The 20584-nt window shown below is 37.4% G+C and overlaps 1 protein-coding gene across 20 annotated transcripts in view; it reads left to right on the top strand.

Annotated features, from left to right (window-relative positions):
- Nucleotides 1–20584, top strand: part of MAGI1 (membrane associated guanylate kinase, WW and PDZ domain containing 1) — a 691563-nt gene that overhangs the window by 584436 nt on the left and 86543 nt on the right. For 16 of the 20 annotated variants that reach the window (XM_033210366.1, XM_033210365.1, XM_033210362.1 and 13 more), the window contains exons 7-10: nucleotides 4348–4383; nucleotides 9578–9635; nucleotides 12995–13110; nucleotides 15735–15827. In XM_033210366.1, coding sequence (XP_033066257.1) covers nucleotides 4348–4383; nucleotides 9578–9635; nucleotides 12995–13110; nucleotides 15735–15827 — 303 coding nt within the window. The remainder of the gene's footprint in view (nucleotides 1–4347; nucleotides 4384–9577; nucleotides 9636–12994; nucleotides 13111–15734; nucleotides 15828–20584) is intronic. The other 4 variants (XM_033210363.1, XM_033210361.1, XM_033210375.1 and 1 more) reach the window with 1 other exon arrangement.

Here is a 20584-nt window from a genome sequence, read left to right as displayed (position 1 = left end):
GGTTTTTTAATTAATTCTCCAAAATGAAAAAAAAAAAAAAAATTAAAACAGAGCTAGTGTGTCCCTTTTCAGTACACCAACGTCTATCCCAAGTTTTACCAAAATTATTTTTTGATGTGGAAAAATGAAAAGGGAAATGGTTTGCTTTGCTCTGCTTTGCTACTCATTATTCAAGTCTGGCATGTGAATTAGTAGTATAAATATTAAATATGTATTTTACTGTAAGATAACAGAACGTTATTAATTTGTCCTATAGTGCAGAATTGTTGTATATATAAACTTAAAGATTTTTTGAAAATGCAAGGCAGTAAAGTATAATACTGTGAAAACCTTGTACTCCACGATCCTTCTATTATACATGGTTTGCAGGTTACATTAAATGACGTAGACTATTGTGTCGGTATTTATCTGAGTTACTTAAAATGGAAACAAAAGTCCTTCTAACTTAGGAGGCATGACCAAGATGCTTGTTTTATTTTGGTTGCTTTGTTTCATTCCTGAAGAAGGAATAGAACAGGTTCATTCAGCTGTGGTATTTTGCATGCTTGAGGGATAATGGACTGTACTGATTATTTCGGTATTCTGTTTAACATATAATACCAGTTGAGTATCCCTGATCCCAAAATTTGAAGTCCAAAATGCTCCAAAATTGGCCAGGCATGGTGTGGCTCACACCTGTAATCCCAGCACTTTGGGAGGCTGAGACAGGAGGATCAGTTGAGCCACGGAGTTTGAGACCAGCCTGGGCAACATAGTGAGATCTTGACTCTACAAATAATAAAACAAAAATTAGCTGGGCGTGTTGGCATGTGCCTGTGGTCCCAGCTACTTGGGAGGCTAAGACAAAAGGATCACCTGAGCCCAAGAGTAGGAGGCTGCAGAGAGCTGTGATTGTGCTACCACACTCCAGCCTGGGTGACAGAGAGAGACCCCGTCTTAAAGAAACAAACAAAACAACAACATGCTCCAAAATACAAAATGTTTTGAGTGTCACCATGATGCTCAAAGGAAATGTTCACTGGAGCATTTTCGATCTTGGATTTTCGGATGAGGGATGCTGAGCCAGTAAGTATATTACACAAGTATCTCCCAATCTGAAAATATGCAAAATCTGAAACTCTTTTGATTCCAACCATTTTGAATAATACTCAACCTGCACATAAATAACGAATTTTCAAAGATCAGAGCATAAAACACATTCAACCCTAAAACTTCATGGAACAATAATTTAATCATTATTTGATGCCTTATGATTTTGAAAGCAATTTAGGCACTCATTACCATAGGGTCTTCAATGTCAATATCCTTTTTGTAATTATTCTGGGAATGTATGAAAATGCCTGTTAATACAATATTATAAATGATAGAATATTGCAATAGCTTTTACTGAGAAAAACTGTACATAGATTAAAAGTATTGAACAGAATTGACATTTTTGTTACCAAATCTAGTGATTTTTAATTCTTAAAATTATCTTTTTGTATTAATGTTATTTCCTTTGGAACAAGAATATATTCGTACCAAATGCAATTAGTTTAGTAATTATCTCTTTAATATTAGAATTCATATATTCTGTTTCTAGTAGAAATTCTATGTGTATCTGTGTGCCTGTACACACAAACAGTATAAATATATAATCAGATTATGATAAGTATCAGTTTGCGTTTTCTGTTGCCAGTTAATGCAAAGCTGCCTTGTTATTATTTATATTATAACACAAAGCAGAAAAGCATATTGGTTGCAAATATTGTCCCTGTATTTCTTTCTGTTCTCTGTAGGTCATACATATGGGGTGTAACAGTATAGCATCATACTTAATTATTATAAAGATTTAATATGTTCTATTTCCTATCTCAGAAAATCGAGAAACTAGTTTGAGATTTTGATGTTAGTGAATGACTCCTTCTGTCATTGTTGTGTCCAGTTCAGTTAGAAGCCCTCAACCTTGCCTTTGAACTCCAGGCCAATATTTTAATCCACCTGATTGATAGTGTCAACAGTTGTCTCAAAGAGACTTCTGACTCAGTCATATTAAAACCATTAAAACTGATTATCTTTCCCCCCAAATTTGGTCCTCTCTAAGTGTTTCCTGTCTCCATTCCTGGTGAATTTATGCATACTCAAAATTCCCCCTTGAGCTGTCACTTTTTTTCACACCTATTTCTAACCTGTGAACCAGCTAAATTCACTTGGCATCCTAAATATCTCTTGGATCCATTCACTATTTTTTTCACCACATCTACCATTCTCCTCTGGGGTCATGCTCATCTCCCATACAGACTCTTTTCACTCTCTTTTTTATGTTGCACTCCAAGCAATCTTTTAAAATGTAAATGTGATGATGTTATCACAACCTCCACAGGGTCTGCTTAGGAAATGCCAAGTCCATAGCTTGCTTCTCTGAGCCCTGTGTGGTCAACCTCTCTAGGTTTTCTCACACTATTTCTCTGCTCTCTGCTCTTCATCCCCACTAGTGCTCATTGAGTTCCTGCCTCATGTCAGTTAAATGCGCATTTCTGTCTTAGAATACCCTTACATTTCACTATACTCTTACATTTCACAATAGTTATTGAATACTTTCTGTATGTCACATGCATCCTAGGTATGCGAATGTATCAATGAATACAACAGACATTAAACTTTGCATATCCTTCAGGTTATATTTCAGGGAATTTTTCCATGACTTTGCCCCCAAAGATATGATTAGATCACTCATGTATCTTACTCTATTGAGAACTTATCATGATTTTAATTTTAGTTTTATTCGTGTGAGCTTTGGATTTGTCTCCTGTTCTGGAAAAGCAGAGATGTCTGATTGTGTTTTTTGAGACAGAGTCTCGCTCTGTTACCCAGGCTGGAGTGCAGTGGCACGATCTCTGTTCACTGCAACCTCTGCCTCCCTATTCAAGTGATTATCCTGCCTCAGCCTCCCGAGTAGCTGGGATTACAGGTGAGTGCCACATGCCTAATTTTTTTGTATTTTTAATAGAGTCGGGGTTTCACCATGTTGGCCAGGCTGGTCTCGAACTCCCGACCTCAGGTGATCCACCCGCCTTGGCCTCCCAAAGTGCTGGGATTACAGGCGTGAGACACCATGGCTGGATATGTCACCTAGCATAGTGACTGGCAAGACCTATTTATCATAGGTCTTGGTAAATAACTACTGAAGAAGTGAACAATGCTCCCAAAGACATTAGATAATATACAAATGGGCATTTTCACTGGTAACTTTGTGTAAACTAGATTCTCCTTTTAAGAAATAGTGCCAATCAAAACTTATCATTGGCATTGGGATCATTTTTAAATTAAGAGTTTACAAGGTGTCTGGGCCCATGTTGGTTATTTAAGTCAATCATTGATTGGTTCATTCATTCATTCATCAGCAAATATTTAGCACCTAACATGTGGAGAAAGCTACACTGGGCACTGAGCCTATTGTGGTGGTGAAAATAGGCTCGATCCCTGTGTTTGTGAAGCTTGTGGGAGCCACTTGCCCTATAGCTGGGGAAACATTATGTATGAAATGATTTTTGTGTGTTCTCCTATGTTTCCTTCTCAGTAATAATAAAATGTTTTACTGACAGCAAGAGAGGAGGTCAAGAACGGAAAGGATTTGGACTTGTTTTGCTCACTGAAATTTTTGAGGACATTTTAATTCTAATATTTCTGAGCTGCTTGACTTAGAAAGTGTGTGTGTGTGTGTGTGTGTGTGTGTGTGTTCTCACAAAAACAGTAAAATGCCTCCCAACACTCCTTCAGGGCAGTTTTCAAGGCTTTCTTCCTTGATATATTTTATCTTGACATAATTCATCTTTCCAGCTCCTTAAAGACATCAAAGTTAGCTCATTATACAGTCCACACTCTCAATTTGACCTCACCTTCCATTTTTCAAGCAGCACTGTTACTTGTAAGTTAAATAATGCTTTAATTGTGAGTATAATTGCCTCACTGATTAGAGGATTATTGAAGGATTAAAAGGACTGATATTGAAAGGTCTGACAGCTTTGTTTACTCCCAATAAGGTCTGTAATAAGTGACTTCCCACTTAAGAACATTGAAACCGCAAAGATATTTGTCATCTTTTACAACCAATCAAATCCTATTTTGACATGCAAGGAAATGAGCCATATAATTATTTTGCCAATATCAGCTCTTCCTGTTTTGTGATTTACACTGAGGTCGCGAGTTTACTATCCAAGCCAATGAAATAAGCCACAATGCAGGTAAGGACGAACTAGAGTGATGTGTTTGCTGCTGTTTTCCTGAGGAGATTTCCTTTCTTGGTGCTGGTGTCTGAATTTTGCTTTCTCTCTTTTCTGTCTCATTCCTGCTATTCCTTTGGAGAAGAAGGGGTACACACCGAGGAGCTGGACAGTGAACTAGGTAAACCTTTCCTGCCTGCTGCTGCTGCATGACACGTGCATGACATGGCCTGCATGGTTTTTTTCCCCAGTGAATTGCTTAATCCCTCTGTTTCTTTAGTTTGCACTCTTCCAGTTATGATTTTCGTTCTAGCTTATCCAGGAAAGGTCAGTCTCACAACCTGCGTGTCTGACTGCAGGCATCACGCAGAGTTGTAATATATTATGTTTACAAAGAAAATGTCTGACTGAACAGAGACTAGAATGAGAGTTAGCAAATTGGTAATAGGTACTCTTGTAAAGTGAGGATTGGGAAAGAATCGAAGAGATGCTTGCTGTGTCCCTTGAACTTTCGTGTAACCTGTCTCAGTCTTATTTCTTTATTTGTTTGGTGTGGATGGTTTTTTGGGTAATACAAAAAAGCCAAGCAGAACAAACAAAAATCTATTAAGACTAGTTTAAGGGGCATTATAGGAGCACTTGCAATAAAAGAAGGTCACTGAGGAATTGAATAGTTAAGTCTTAGGATCATGTTGTTATTACATCACAGACCACGTGTTGTTGACCTTGCCGTTATAGTGAGTGGTTGTTTATATAGTGATGCAGCACCTATATGTACTGTTTGCCTTAGAGTTGTGCCAATGCAAATCAAGTCTTGACTACTCTAGTTATTGTTTAGGAATAATTCATGCTAGCAGATGACGCCAAATTCTTGTTTCTTTGCTATTGGAATATATTGAATTATGTTCGCTATTAAGTTCAGTCCTTTTATGTTCAACCTTGAACAACATTAAAATTAGTTTGCATTCCATCTGATACATTTGCTGATGGATAGATAGGAAAGCATAAATTTCAGCTAAATTGCAGATGAAAGCCTCGGCTGATGGGAAGATTCTTTAGCAATTGAATATTGTTTAAGTAGAAGATTGTTTAAGATCAGTATGAGTGGAACTGTAGTAAGATTATTGAATCTGCCTGGCATTTTTGAGATTGCCTGAAGACCTGAAAATACAAATCTATTTAATACAGATTATTGTATTCATTTGATTTTCTTTATTTTTGTTACATGAGATAAAGATAATCTGTCTTGGTTGGCTAGAATTATGATAGAAGAGAACCAGGCTCTGTTTTTTGTAACATTTGAAACATATCTGTTGTAATTGATGCACATACCAACAATGGTCGATAACTATTGATCGATCATTTTTAAAGATGTTTAATAAGTTGTCTTTGTGGTCATTGTAAGAGGAATGACTTAAGGTTCACCCTGAATGATAGAACAATTTGAAACTAATTTGATCGAAAAAAGAATTTGTCAATCCAATGATATTAGTTAAAGTAATTGAAAGAGACAGAAATAGGTTTTCCAGACACCAAATGAGTGTCTTAATCATTTGTTCAGCCAATTTCAACTACTCTTGAGTAATATGTGTGAGAGATCGCTCTGCTGTCTGCCAGCAGCCAGTGGAGATAGCATAGCTGTGTACAGGGGCACAACCTTATTTGCTTCTCTGGAAATTTGAATTTGAAATTTTCAGGAAAGAAGTTTCTGAATTTTACCCACATGTAACTGTGATATCGTGGAGACTTGCTTATGCTGTTAAAGACTCTAAACATGAGTTGTCTTGGCTTTCTCTGGGTTCAGATCAAGCTGTCTGACTCCCCAGCTTACTGGCTATGCAAACTTCGAGAAGCTATTCACCTTCTTTTAGCTTCCCTTTCCTTATCCATAAAGAGGGGCCGAAAGAGGAGCTCCCATGGTCCTTCTGAGGGGATTTAATGAAAGTGTGTTTTATTATTTGTCCCTGTGATCAACACATGCTATTAGCTATTTGCAACTTTATTATTTATTACCTAATATCCTCTTCTTGGATTTTTCCATACTTCCTTTTGGTACTTTTTTCCATTAACACAGCACAAGGGAGGAATGTGTTCTATACTATAGAAATGACCCAAATGTGTTCTTATAGGAAGGGTAGAGATTAAAAAAAAAAAAAAAAAAACCTTTGATTTTTGCCTGCACATGTCCACTATGTAAAGAGTAGCACACGTGCACACACACTGTTTTCTGTTGCATTCACTTCAGATTCTGTTGACAAGCTCACTGCTCATTTTCTTAATAAGAGGGTCCTAATTTCAAACAATAGCAACTGTCAGGTTTTCAGTGAACAATGCAATTCCAGATGTGACAAGGAAACCCTCTTTGTAATCGGCCTCTGAGAGGCGTGGGCAGTTGGCTTGGGTGTTGGACACAGATCATTTGATTATAGAGTTGTCATTTCTGAACTCTGTTGTTTGAGCTGGGTCAGTTGCTCCATTATGTACTTCGGTTTGCAGAATTTATCACATCCTTTGCAGAATCTCCCCAGAATTAAAAAGCACCTGCAGAACCTTCTTTTGGAATTATAGGGTGTTGGTATGGTGAAAGCAACTAGGGGAGATAGAGCCAAGAAAATAAATTCTCCTCCCAACCAAAACTAAGTCACAGTTTTGAAATGTATCTCTGGTTTTGAACATGATTTTCAATCTATACACAGACAAATCTCTTTGAAAAGAACTTAGAACCTTTGCTCAATATTTGCTCTGTGGAGACAAAATAGTGCAGCATGAGATTTTCAGAGGCAGGAGTAGCAAGTACACAGGCCACAGACATCTGTCTTATTCCTTTTGTGCTTTTCTGGAACAGCTGCGATTTGTGGGCACTTTCTATGTACCAGGAACTGTGCTAAGTGTTTAGAAGTATCCGTGTTTAATCTACCATTGACTTTTGAGGTAAACCCAGGAGAAAGATACGGTTCAGAGATGTTAAGTAAGTAGCCCAAAGCCACAGAATAGTAGGCCTAAATGAAAGAACTAAAGCTCAATCTTATATCTGGACAATGCCAAAAGGATCTTAGCCACCTGAAATCTCTGTGATAGGTTGTGCAGTCTCATCTGCTCCCTGACTGTGGTTAATCATATGAGGATTCCTTTTTAAGAGTCTTTAGAGTGTTTGCTTAAAAAATTATAATGTCATTATTTTCTGGACTTAAATATTTTCTACCTTTTTCAGTTTTTTAGAACCAAATGACAAATTCTAGGACAAATATCTTCCTATTTAAAATTGATGACCCATTTCTATTTTAAGCATTAGGAGACTAATTTCTATGATTAAGTTAATCACCACATTGGAAGTGAGAAACTATCTTTTCAGTTTCTGGAGTTTGCTCATCTGTTCCAAAAGATGTGTTTAAACTGACAAGTGTCCAGAGAAGCTAGTTGACTGGCCCCATTTTTCAACTCTAGAATATTAAGTTGTTGACTAGGCACTAGGAAAGAAGTCACGGGTACCTTCTTTTCTGGTACTCTCCTCAGATCTCCATCAAAGCACATACCACGTGGCTGAATTTTCTGCTTAGATGATGCGCTTGCGTTTGTCTTCGTGTCCCTGGTGCCTAACATACCCTCAGGCAAACAGTAGGCATTCAACAAATGTTTGTCAAATTAATAATTGAGTAACTTGAAAGCTTAATATTTCCCCTTTTTTATCTAAAGATAATCAGGCCACATATTTCAGGTTGCAGATTTTGAAAAGAGATGGTATTTCTATGAAAGTTAATGCAGTCTCCTCACACCCACCCACTCTTCTGCCCTGAACAAATGTATGACTGTGCACCAATTTGCATTTTTTTAATCTTCGATTTCCCAACTCTTTGGAAATATTTTCCTGGTTCATTTTCATTTAAATGGTAATTTCCAGCTTTGTAAGGGGAAAGCATTTCCCAGGCATTTAATTTGCATCGGTCCGCAAGACTCAGTATATAAAAATGCCGAGTTGTATCAACATCTGCGAATTGGACCTGTCTTGCATTTTAGTAGCTTATGTGTCCTACAAGTCAAAGACTTCTTTAAAACCTGCTAAATGTTTTTTCTTTTTAATTTAGAAGAAAAGAGGGGAAAACCTGTCTCTTTGTTTGCAAACAAGTAACATGTGGAGCAAAAACCATGAAATTAATGTCTCTTGATGTGCAGCCAAATCTGAAGAAAACATAAACTTTAAGTAATTAGTCTGTATAAGTTTGTGTACATGTGCATGCCTCCACCTCAGTCTGGAACTGTTTGTAGCATATATAAGCCTTCTGCCCTGATGACATGATCATTATTTAAATTAGTGACCACATGATTCCTTGAATTAAACAAAAATCTATTTCAAATATTTCAAGTCTGTAGTATTCTATCAAAGTTGGTCTTAATACCTACTTCTAGGACTAATTATTCACTTTAGAGTGTGGTATTACGTAAGTTTGCCTTGACTACATATCAGGGAAGCTTTAAAATTAAGTTGAATAACTGTTGTTCTGCCTGAAAGGATTGTTTAATGACAAAAAACACACAACCTAGTCCCTTCTTTCACCAAGTAAAATAATATGGTGCAGTGGGCCTTTCCACAACAGATTCCTGTTCAGACAGAGCTATTGCCTGTTTAATAAAGTTTTGGCCTTTGATATGAAACCTTGGGAAGTTCTGTAGAGCGTGGTTGAGTTTTGAGAAAGGCACATGCATCCCCTAGTGTGATGGTACCACCACATTTAAAGAAATAAAATCGTCCACCTTAGATAATGAGCTTTCCGGGATCAGGAGCTGTGTTACTGCTTTCACAGGTTAAGTGCTGGGAACGATGGGCCAGCCCAGAGATAGCAATTGAGTGATAGATGTGTGCAGTTCAAAAACCCAACTGCATTTTCATTAGGAACAAGGAGAAAATAAGATGCAGATTTTATTTTATTTCAAGGAGAGCAAAGCAACACTACTGTACTGAAAATGAAACATTAATTTTCATCCATTTTTGCTTCTGTAATAAGATGGCCTAGAAACAAAATGAGAAAACTGTGAACATTTAAGATAGGAACTATGCATTCAAGGCAAGTTTAACCTATATTTTCATTAAAATCTAATTTAATAGTGATTTAGAATAAAGGCATCTGGGGCTGCATTTTATTAAATTTTATTTTCTTGCATTAAATACCAGTCAGTAGATGAAGAATTGCTCTTCATGTAGAAAAATACACTGATAAAATAATAGATACTTTTTTTTTTTTTTGGTTAGGATATACAGTTTTAATTGGATTTAAAGCATTTTTATGAGTCTTCCTCTTTTTGCCTAACTCAGTTGTTGAAAATACCCAGGCTCTTCAATAATATGCTCTTCTTGCCCTAAATATTCTTTTATTTTTCAGAACTGCCTGCTGGTTGGGAAAAGATTGAAGACCCTGTCTATGGTATCTACTATGTAGAGTAAGTGCCCATTCACACTCCACACATTAGTTTATACCTCTCTATAATTATGTACATTTGTGTTAAGTACAGCCTGACATCATTAAAAGGCACAAACCAATTAACAATGTTAATTTTATGATGAAAATATGTATGCATATTTTAATGAATGAGAAAATATTCAATAAATCTGAAAATAGCAAATCATATTATTAAATTCACATGGACAGGATCCATGTCTTTTGTTCACCACTGCATGACAAAGGCCCAACATGGTCCTGGCATATGGCAGGTACTTAGTGAGTATTAGTTGAATGAATGAATGAGAAAAGCCAGGATTCAGTAGACCAGATGAAGAGGGGATTGTTTATCTTTACAAGGAGTATCTGATTTGTCTACTTTTTGCTCTGCCCAGATCTTAACTCCTTAGCGATTACTTCTTTTTTTTTTTTTTTTTTTTTGAGGCGGAGTCTCGCTCTGTGGCCCGGACTGGAGTGCAGTGGCCAGATCTCAGCTCACTGCAAGCTCCACCTCCCGGGTTCACGCCATTCTCCTGCCTCAGCCTCCCAAGTAGCTGGGACTACAGGCGCCCGCCACCTCGCCCGGCTAGTTTTTTTGTATTTTTAGTAGAGACGGGGTTTCACCGTGTTAGCCAGGATGGTCTCGATCTCCTGACCTCGTGATCCGCCCGTCTCGGCCTCCCAAAGTGCTGGGATTACAGGCTTGAGCCACCGCGCCCGGCCGCGATTACTTCTTTATTCATTCATACATTCCAAAAGATTCAGCCAGGTAATTTATGAAATGTTGCCAGGATTGAGGAGGAAATGGAGAACTAGCCTAGGATGCAGACCTTGTGTGTTTCTTTGTTTCTCTCTTGCCTGAGGTTCTTGTTTCCCATTTTTAAGAGTCTAAAACCCTCGTGACTTCTTTATTGTGTGCCTTATTCTAGCATTGGGCTCCCACTTTTTCCTTTCATCAAAACTGTTGATTGATAGGATGATACTAAAAGAAACCAAAGGTTAGGCCATTGAAAAAAAAAAAAAAAAAGCTTTGTATTATATAACTTCCTCTGAGAAAAGTGAGAGGTAACAAATAAAAGTTCCTTCAAAAGAAGCAAATGCCATATAAATGTTGTAGAAACATAATCCTACCTGCCACACTGAAGATGTAACTATCATGTTTTCTTTCCTTTTTGCTGCTGGTGATGAAAAGTCATTTGTATAATACCCTGGTGATAAGAACATAAGACAAAAAAAGTGCCAGGCCATAAAATAGATGCCCAGCATCTTACTGTAAAAATTATGAGTTCAATATAGCAAGTGTCCTTGGCCAATACTAACTTTCACCTCCACTTTGCCTGACAAGAGGGATTGGTAATATGGGGCATCAGAGAGGCAAACTTGGCTGTCCCTCTCACCCTCAGAAAATAAATTTCTGTTGTGTGCCCCAAAGATCATCTTTCTCACAGATGTACTGTGGGGTTTTTACTATATGAAGCTTGTTTTGAATTGTCCCTCAACTAGTTTATGCATTAAGAGAGAGCAGGAACAGATGACAAAAGCTTTGATGGGTGAAGACACAAGTTGTTATCTTCCATACAGTTCTCCCTGTGTCTTTTCAGACTTATGTGCCTGTTAGTGGTAGACTATTTCTTAGAATGAAATTGCTGCAAGAATTAGGAAATAAACATGTAGGCCTTTAATAAAAATTAAGAGCAATCAGTCTATCCATTCTATCGATAAGCCTGCTTAAAAAAATAAAGCCTAGCTTTTTAAAAAACTTAGAGTTCTAAATGATCATAATAGTATGCTTCTAAATTTCTAATAAACTATTATTTTGAATTAAGAAAAATAAGTCTGGGCATGGTGGCTCATGCCTGTAATCCCAGCATTTTGGGAGGCCAGAGGAGGTGGATCATTTGAGGTCAGGAGTTCAAGACCAGCCTGGCCTGCATAGTGAAACCCCATTTCTACTGAAAATAACAAAAATTAACCAAGTATGGTGATGCACACTTGTAATCTCAGCTACTCGGGAGGCTGAGGCAGGAGAATCGCTTGAACCTGGGAGGCAGAAGTTGCAGTGAGCCAAGATCGCACCACTGCACTCCAGCCTGGGTGACAGAGAGAGACTCTATCTCAAAAAAAAAAAAAGAAAGAAAGAAAAACATATATGTATATGCTTACATTGTGTGTGTATATATATGGTGTATATGTGTGTATATATATACACACACATACATATATTTGGTGTGTGTGTATATTATACACACATATACAAATATATGATGTGTGTGTATATATATATACACACACACATATATGGTGGCATGTGCCACCATACCCGGCTAATTTTGGTATTTTTAATAGAGATGGGGTTTCACCATGTAGGCCAGGCTGGCCTCAAACTCCTGACCTCATACGTGTGTGTGTGTGTGTGTATACATATATATACACACATATATATGTGTGTGTGTATAAATATATATACACACACACACATACGTGTACATACACTAAATAGGCCATAGCAAAAAAAAAAATCTGTATATGTATGTATATATAGAGGTGTGTGTATGTGTATGTGTATTTTTCATTTTGCCATGCAGGGCCTAATTAGTTTTGTAGCCACCTAAGTGTTTGGACCTTTGTCATTTTGAGCACATCACATCTACTTAGTTAACTTTATTTGGAGTCTCTCTGCCTAAGGCCTGTACTTTTAATTGTGCCTCCATGTTTAGTGATCAAAATAGTTAACAGATGTGAGTCGAGTTCTTTGTTTAACTTCATTGTTTGGATGAATGCTTATGCTTCTGTGAACCCTACTGTAGACAGTTACACAGCAGTTCTGGCATTGTATGTTATAGACAGTGTCACACAGCCACTTTAATCTTATTTTTCAATAATTCCTTAATCTACTTCTTGTTGAATTAAAGCAGCTTCCCCTGTCAGGTGGTATTTTGGACATTTGGAAGGGGGTCAGTGGTTAAAATCCTGGGATTTGAAAGCAGAAAACCCTGAGCTTGCATGCCTGTTTACTGCTTACTAGCTATATTATGCTAGATGAATTATTTAACTGCCCAGACACTTACTTTCCTTATTCATAAGATATGAATAAAAATAGGACTTACCTCCTGGCATTTACTGAGGAGTTTTAAATAAAATGCATATAAAACTAGTAGCCAGTGCTTAGTGCATATAAGCAGTCAGTAATGGAAACTTTTCATTTTTATTTCCTCTTTCTAACTGAGCATTTTAACACACAAGGGTTAGCATCTCAGACCACCTGCTTTGCTCAGTTTGAATCCAGGGACTTGGTCTGATTGGCATTTTGCTGGTGGGATGAAGTGTTTCAAGCTGAATACTATTTGCTGTCTTCCCCAGCCACATCAACAGGAAGACACAATATGAGAACCCAGTTCTTGAAGCCAAACGGAAGAAGCAGCTTGAGCAGCAGCAGCAGCAACAGCAGCAGCAACAGCAGCAGCAGCAGACAGAAGGTTGGCCTCTCCTCTAGGCTTTTTCTTGAGCAGGGGAGCATGGGGCGAAATCTGAGCGCTGACACCCTCGTGTGGTCAGAACTGGCCTTGATGATTGAGTCCTCTCTTGCCACACTGAAGAGTTAACGTCCTGTGGGGAGGAAGAGAACCCCATCTCCATGTTCCTCTGGATGGCCAAAGTAGAGATCCTAATTCAAAGGCACCCAAATCTCCCCTTTAATTTAGAAAGGAGCATCATTAGATCAGAGAACTTTGGGGAAGTTGTTCTCTTGCCCCTGCAGTATTTGCATTGCAACTGGTAGCTAAATCCAAACCACTTTTAGCATTTTTACTTTAAGTGGAGTTGCTGGGCATGAAACTAACTTTTAATTTTAGGAACATTACATGTACAGAATCAGAAAGAGCTGGTAGTTTGGGGTGCTTTTTAAAAATTACAGACTAATTCATGCTGTTTGTAAAAATATGGGCAGTTCAGGAGTATAGAACATTAAATTCTCCCCTGCTTACCCCCTTCCCATTTTTGGAGATAAGCCCTGTGCAGAAATTTTCTAGGGATATACATATATGCGTATTTTAATAAAAATCTTACAATAATTTATGCATATATAGTACGTATGTGAGACCTCTTTTCTCACTTTTTATTTCTTGCACATATTTCAAAGTTAGCTAATATAGATTTAGCTTATACTTTTTAATGGTTACATAATGTTCCATTTTATGAATGCCTCTGCTTTATTTAACCATTCATTTATTACTAGATACTCTGGCTTTCCCCACTTTTTCATTGTGATCTTTTGGAATCATAGGCTTAATACTCTCCTCAATATAATATGTGAATATGAAACAGAATATCAAGTGTAATGCTTCTGTTACTATAATATTGAATATAATAAATATAAACCATAGCCTACAGGTTGGCAAACTTTTTCTGTAAGTAGCCAGATAATAAATATTTTAGGCTTTGTGATTCATACAGTCTCTGTAAGAACTACTCACCTCAGCCATTGTAGTATGCAAATAGCTGTAGACAATACGTAAATGAATAGATGTAGCTGTGTTCAAATAAAGCTTTATGGGCACTGTAATTTGAACTTCACGTCATTTTCATATGTCACAAAGTATTCTCCTTTTTATTACTTTTCAACCATTTGAAAATGTAAGTTATTCTTGGCTCACAGGCTATATCTAAACAGGAATTGGCCCCAGATTGGCTAGTGGGCCATAGTTTGCCAACCACTGCCCTGGACTGTACAGGTTAGAGAGAGTAGGTATGTGTGTCTATGTATATTTACCCATTGAAATGTTATCTACCTTAGTCTCTTTTCTAGCTAAAAAGAACTCTTCTCATATACATTTAGTAGGTACAAATGCAGCTTTTGACACATGGGTATATTAAGTGGTGGTGAAGTGTGGAGTTTTAGTGTAGCCATTACCCAAATAGTATACGTTGTACCCATTAAGTAGTTTATCATCCTTCATCCCCCTCCAACCCTTCCAAGTTGCCATGGTCTCTTATTCTACACTCCATGTCCATGAGTACACATTATTTAGCTCCCACTCATAAGTGAGGACATGAGATATTTGACTTTCTGTTTCTGAGTTGTTTCACTTAAGATAATGGCCTCTAGTTCCATTCATGTTGCTGGAAAAGACATACAATTTTATTCTCTTTTTTATGGCTGAGTAGTGTTCCATGACATACATACCACATTTTCTTTATCCAGTCATCCACTGATGGACACTTAGGTTGATTCTGTATCTTTGCTATTGTGAATAGTGCTGCAGTAAACATACAAGTGTAGGTATCATTTTGATAGAATGATTTCTTTTTCTTCAGGTAGATACCCAGTAGTGGGATTGCTGGATGGTATGGTGGTTCTGTAGAGGGTGCAGTCATTTACATTCTCACTGACGGTGTATAAGCATTCCCTTTTCCCCACATCCTTATCAACATCTGTTGTTTTTTGTCTAAAAAGAATTTTTTTAATGTATCTTTCCTGAGCTGATAAAACTTGGTAGTGTTAGAAAGTGTCGTTTGCAAATGAGAATGTACAATTGAAAGTGTTAGCTGAGCTGGAAGTGATTCTGGGGTGCCATCTCAAGGGTCACTCACTGTGAGTTATGTCTGGCCTTCCAAGGGGAATAAGATTACAATTAGGACCCGGGAGTATTTGTAATAGGTCTCATTTGGATTTCAGAGATAGCAGAAGAGAGCACTATTAGCAATCTGCTGAAATCTACCTTCATCTTCCTCCCTACCTAAGCCAAGCTGGCCTCAGCAGCCCAGCTCATGTCTCAATCACATTAGAGAAATTTCTCCCTTGTACACCTGCCATTAGTTGACTGTGTATCTTTCCTAACAGTTTTTAACTGACGTTACTTTGGACTTTCCAGCCAGAGAGAACTAGAGTTTGTATTCATTATATCATAATATTTCTTTCCCAAAACGTCTTAGACAAGAAAAAAAGAGCTTCATACAGTGAGGTCAGATAACAACTTCTTTTTAATCTAAGCTATCTGCCCTTGGTTTATTGCTTTGGATATTATTAATAATAAGGTGAATCATAAGGAAGTCAATGAGCCATTTGAAGGAAAAATAGGAAACTTTCTTTTCTTTTTCATAGAATGGACAGAAGATCACTCAGCCCTTGTGCCTCCTGTTATTCCAAACCACCCCCCAAGCAATCCAGAGCCAGCCAGAGAAGCTCCACTTCAGGGTAAAGTACTTGTTTTTCTAATTGTGTTATGGTTTTAGCTCAAAATCTAATTTTTTAAAAGATATTTTGAAAAGTGCAATCTTGTAACCCCCAAGTCATTCCTTTGATAGTGAAAACCATAAATAATAAAAGCAATGATAAATGTATTGTTAGACTTGTCAAGAAAAATTAGGAATCTTCCTGAGTAATTTTTTTCCAACTATTTGTAATATTTTAAAAATAAAGACTACTTGTTAAATGATCATTCAAATCAACGTTTCTCAATGTCAGCACCATTGCCATTTTGGGGTAAGTAAATCTTTGTTGTGTGGGGCTGTCCTGGGCATTGTGAGATGTCCCCTGGCCACTAGATGCCAGTAGCGCACAGCCCACCTCTCTTTGTGACAAGGAAATTGTCCCCAGACATTGTCAGATGTCTCTGGGGAGCAAACCCATCCCAGAGATAGGAATCACTGATTTAGAGATCACAGGTATTTAATAGTATGTTAAAAAAGATAAATCTGAAACTCAGCATTAGATATTTCAAGATTCTAGCCAACATATTAGGTTTTGTCTAAGACTTTCCTGTAAATGCAAATGGTTTGATATTGTGTTTTCAGTTCTCATTCCCTATTCTTGCTGCAGTTTTGGTATTTATGCATGTTTACAATGTTTCAATGGATCTTGTTTGTTTACATTCACACATAGGATGAGGCCTTTATAGAGGATTATTCTTGAAAATTGGAAGTTCCAGAACCTTGCAACTTTCAGGCCTCATTACTCTTAAATTATAGAAAATACTTGTGTTTAGTTTTCTTTTTCTTTTAAACAAGCATCATGTTTGACAGAGTTGGGGAATGTTTGTGGTACAGAAGCAATAAAAATACTATAAAATTTTCCTTCCTTTCTACATTTTAAAAGAGATTTAATTGTGTTAGATATAAAATGATAAGTAGAATAATTCATTTTTAAAATTTTAATTCCTTCATTATAATTTTCATAAGAAAGAAATTGTTTCTCTACTAGCTGACATTGTCATGAGATTAGAATTAATATCAATTTATGTAAAATAATTTCTGGCATGAATATACTTTTTTTTTTTTTTTTTTTTTACTTTATTTTTTTTATTTTTATTTTTATTTTTATTTATTTTTTATTATACTTTAAGTTCTAGGGTACATGTGCATAACGTTTATATCATGTATAACTCCCCAATGCAATCCCTCCCTCCTCCCCCCTCCCCATGATAGGCCCCAGTGTGTGATGTTCCCCTTCCCGAGTCCAAGTGATCTCATTGTTCAGTTCCCACCTATGAGTGAGAACATGCGGTGTTTGGTTTCTCTTCTTGTGATAGTTTGCTAAGAATGATGGTTTCCAGCTGCATCCATGTCCCTACAAAGGACGCAAACTCATCCTTTTTGATGGCTGCATAGTATTCCATGGTGTATATGTGCCACATTTTCTTAATCCAGTCTGTCACAGATGGACATTTGGGTTGATTCCAAGTCTTTGCTATTGTGAATAGTGCCGCAATAAACATACGTGTGCATGTGTCTTTGTAGTAGAGTAATTTATAATCCTTTGGGTATATACCCAGTAGTGGGATGGCTGGGTCATATGGTACATCTAGTTCTAGATCCTTGAGGAATCGCCATACTGTTTTCCATAATGGTTGAACTAGTTTACAATCCCACCAACAGTGTAAAAGTGTTCCTATTTCTCCACATCCTCTCCAACATCTATTGTTTCCTGACTTCTTAATGATTGCCATTCTAACTGGTGTGAGATGGTATCTCATTGTGGTTTTGATTTGCATTTCTCTGATGGCGAGTGATGACGAGCATTTTTTCATGTGTCTGTTGGCTGTATGGATGTCTTCTTTTGAGAAATGTCTGTTCATATCCTTTCCCCACTTTTTGATGGGGTTGTTTGTTTTTTTCTTGTATATTTGTTTGAGTTCTTTGTAGATTCTGGATATTAGCCCTTTGTCAGATGAGTAGGTTGCAAAAATTTTCTCCCATTCTGTAGGTTGCCTGTTCACTCTGATGGTAGTTTCTTTTGCTGTGCAAAAGCTCTTTAGTTTAATGAGATCCCATTTGTCAATTTTGGCTTTTGCTGCCGTTGCTTTTGGTGTTTTAGACATGAAGTCCTTGCCCATGCCTATGTCCTGAATGGTACTACCTAGATTTTCTTCTAGGGTTTTTATGGTATTAGGTCTAACATTTAAGTCTCTAATCCATCTTGAATTAATTTTCGTATAAGGGGTAAGGAAAGGATCCAGTTTCAGCTTTCTACTTGTGGCTAGCCAATTTTCCCAGCACCATTTATTAAATAGGGAATCCTTTCCCCATTTCTTGTTTTTGTCAGGTTTGTCAAAGATCAGATGGCTGTAGATGTGTGGTATTATTTCTGAGGTCTCTGTTCTGTTCCACTGGTCTATTTCTCTGTTGTGGTACCAGTACCATGCTGTTTTGGTTACTGTAGCCTTGTAGTATAGTTTGAAGTCAGGTAGCGTGACGCCTCCAGCTTTGTCCTTTTGACCTAGGATTGTATTGGCAATGCGGGCTCTTTTTTGGTTCCATATGAACTTTAAAGCAGTTTTTTCCAATTCTGTGAAGAAACTCATTGGTAGCTTGATGGGGATGGCATTGAATCTATAAATAACCTTGGGCAGTATGGCCATTTTCACGATATTGATTCTTCCTATCCATGAGCATGGTATGTTCTTCCATTTGTTTGTGTCCTCTTTTATTTCACTGAGCAGTGGTTTGTAGTTCTCCTTGAAGAGGTCCTTTACATCCCTTGTAAGCTGGATTCCTAGGTATTTTATTCTCTTTGAAGCAATTGTGAATGGAAGTTCATTCCTGACTTGGCTCTCTGCTTGTCTGTTACTGGTGTATAAGAATGCTTGTGATTTTTGCACATTATTTTGTATCCTGAGACTTTGCTGAAGTTGCTTATCAGCTTAAGGAGATTTTGGGCTGAGACGATGGGTTTTTCTAAATATACAATCATGTCATCTGCAAACAGGGACAATTTGACTTCTTCTTTTCCTAACTGGATACCCTTGATTTCTTTCTCTTGCCTGATTGCCCTAGCCAGAACTTCCAACACTATGTTGAATAGGAGTGGTGAGAGAGGGCATCCCTGTCTTGTGCCAGTTTTCAAAGGGAATTTTTCCAGTTTTTGCCCATTCAGTATGATATTAGCTGTGGGTTTGTCGTAATAGCTCTTATTATTTTGAGGTACGTTCCATCAATACCGAATTTATTGAGCGTTTTTAGCATAAAGGGCTGTTGAATTTTGTCAAAAGCCTTTTCTGCATCTATTGAGATAATCATGTGGTTCTTGTCTTTGGTTCTGTTTATATGCTGGATTACGTTTATTGATTTGCGAATGTTGAACCAGCCTTGCATCCCAGGGATGAAGCCCACTTGATCATGGTGGATAAGCTTTTTGATGTGCTGCTGAATCCGGTTTGCCAGTATTTTATTGAGAATTTTTGCATCGATGTTCATCAGGGATATTGGTCTAAAATTCTCTTTTTTTGTTGTGTCTCTGCCAGGCTTTGGTATCAGGATGATGTTGGCCTCATAAAATGAGTTAGGGAGGATTCCCTCTTTTTCTATTGATTGGAATAGTTTCAGAAGGAATGGTACCAGCTCCTCCTTGTACCTCTGGTAGAATTCAGCTGTGAATCCATCTGGTCCTGGACTTTTTTTCGTGGTAGGCTATTAATTGTTGCCTCAATTTCAGAGCCTGTTATTGGTCTATTCAGGGATTCAACTTCTTCCTGGTTCAGTCTTGGGAGAGTGTAAGTGTCCAGGAAATTATCCATTTCTTCTAGATTTTCTAGTCGATTTGCGTAGAGGCATTTATAGTATTCTCTGATGGTTGTTTGTATTTCTGTGGGGTCAGTGGTGATATCCCCTTTATCATTTTTTATTGCGTCTATTTGATTCCTCTCTCTTTTCTTCTTTATTAGTCTTGCTAGCGGTCTGTCAATTTTGTTGATCTTTTCAAAAAACCAACTCCTGGATTCATTGATTTTTTGGAGGTTTTTTGTGACTCTATCTCCTTCAGTTCTGCTCTGATCTTAGTTATTTCTTGCCTTCTGCTAGCTTTTGAATGTGTTTGCTCTTGCCTCTCTAGTTCTTTTAATTGTGATGTTAGGTGTCAATTTTAGATCTTTCCTGCTTTCTCTTGTGGGCATTTAGTGCTATAAATTTCCCTCTACACACTGCTTTAAATGTGTCCCAGAGATTCTGGTATGTTGTATCTTTGTTCTCATTGGTTTCAAAGAACATCTTTATTTCTGCTTTCATTTCGTTCTGTACCCAGTAGTCATTCAGGAGCAGGTTATTCAGTTTCCATGTAGATGAGCGGTTTTGATTGAGTTTCTTAGTCCTGAGTTCTAGTTTGATTGCACTGTGGTCTGAGAGACAGTTTGTTATAATTTCTGTTCTTGTACATTTGCTGAGGAGTGCTTTACTTCCAATTATGTGGTCAATTTTGGAATAAGTGCGATGTGGTGCTGAGAAGAATGTATATTCTGTTGATTTGGGGTGGAGAGTTCTATAGATGTCTATTAGGTCCGCTTGGTGCAGAGATGAGTTCAATTCCTGGATATCCTTGTTAACTTTCTGTCTCGTTGATCTGTCTAATGTTGACAGTGGAGTGTTGAAATCTCCCATTATTATTGTATGGGAGTCTAAGTCTCTTTGTAGGTCTCTAAGGACTTGCTTTATGAATCTGGGTGCTCCTGTATTGGGTGCATA

This window comes from Trachypithecus francoisi, unplaced genomic scaffold (genome assembly GCF_009764315.1).
Source record: "Trachypithecus francoisi isolate TF-2019V2 unplaced genomic scaffold, Tfra_2.0 Lachesis_group0, whole genome shotgun sequence".
NCBI lineage: Eukaryota > Metazoa > Chordata > Mammalia > Primates > Cercopithecidae > Trachypithecus > Trachypithecus francoisi.
Note: the sequence above shows the minus strand (reverse complement) of the source record. Positions and strands in the feature narration are given on the sequence as shown.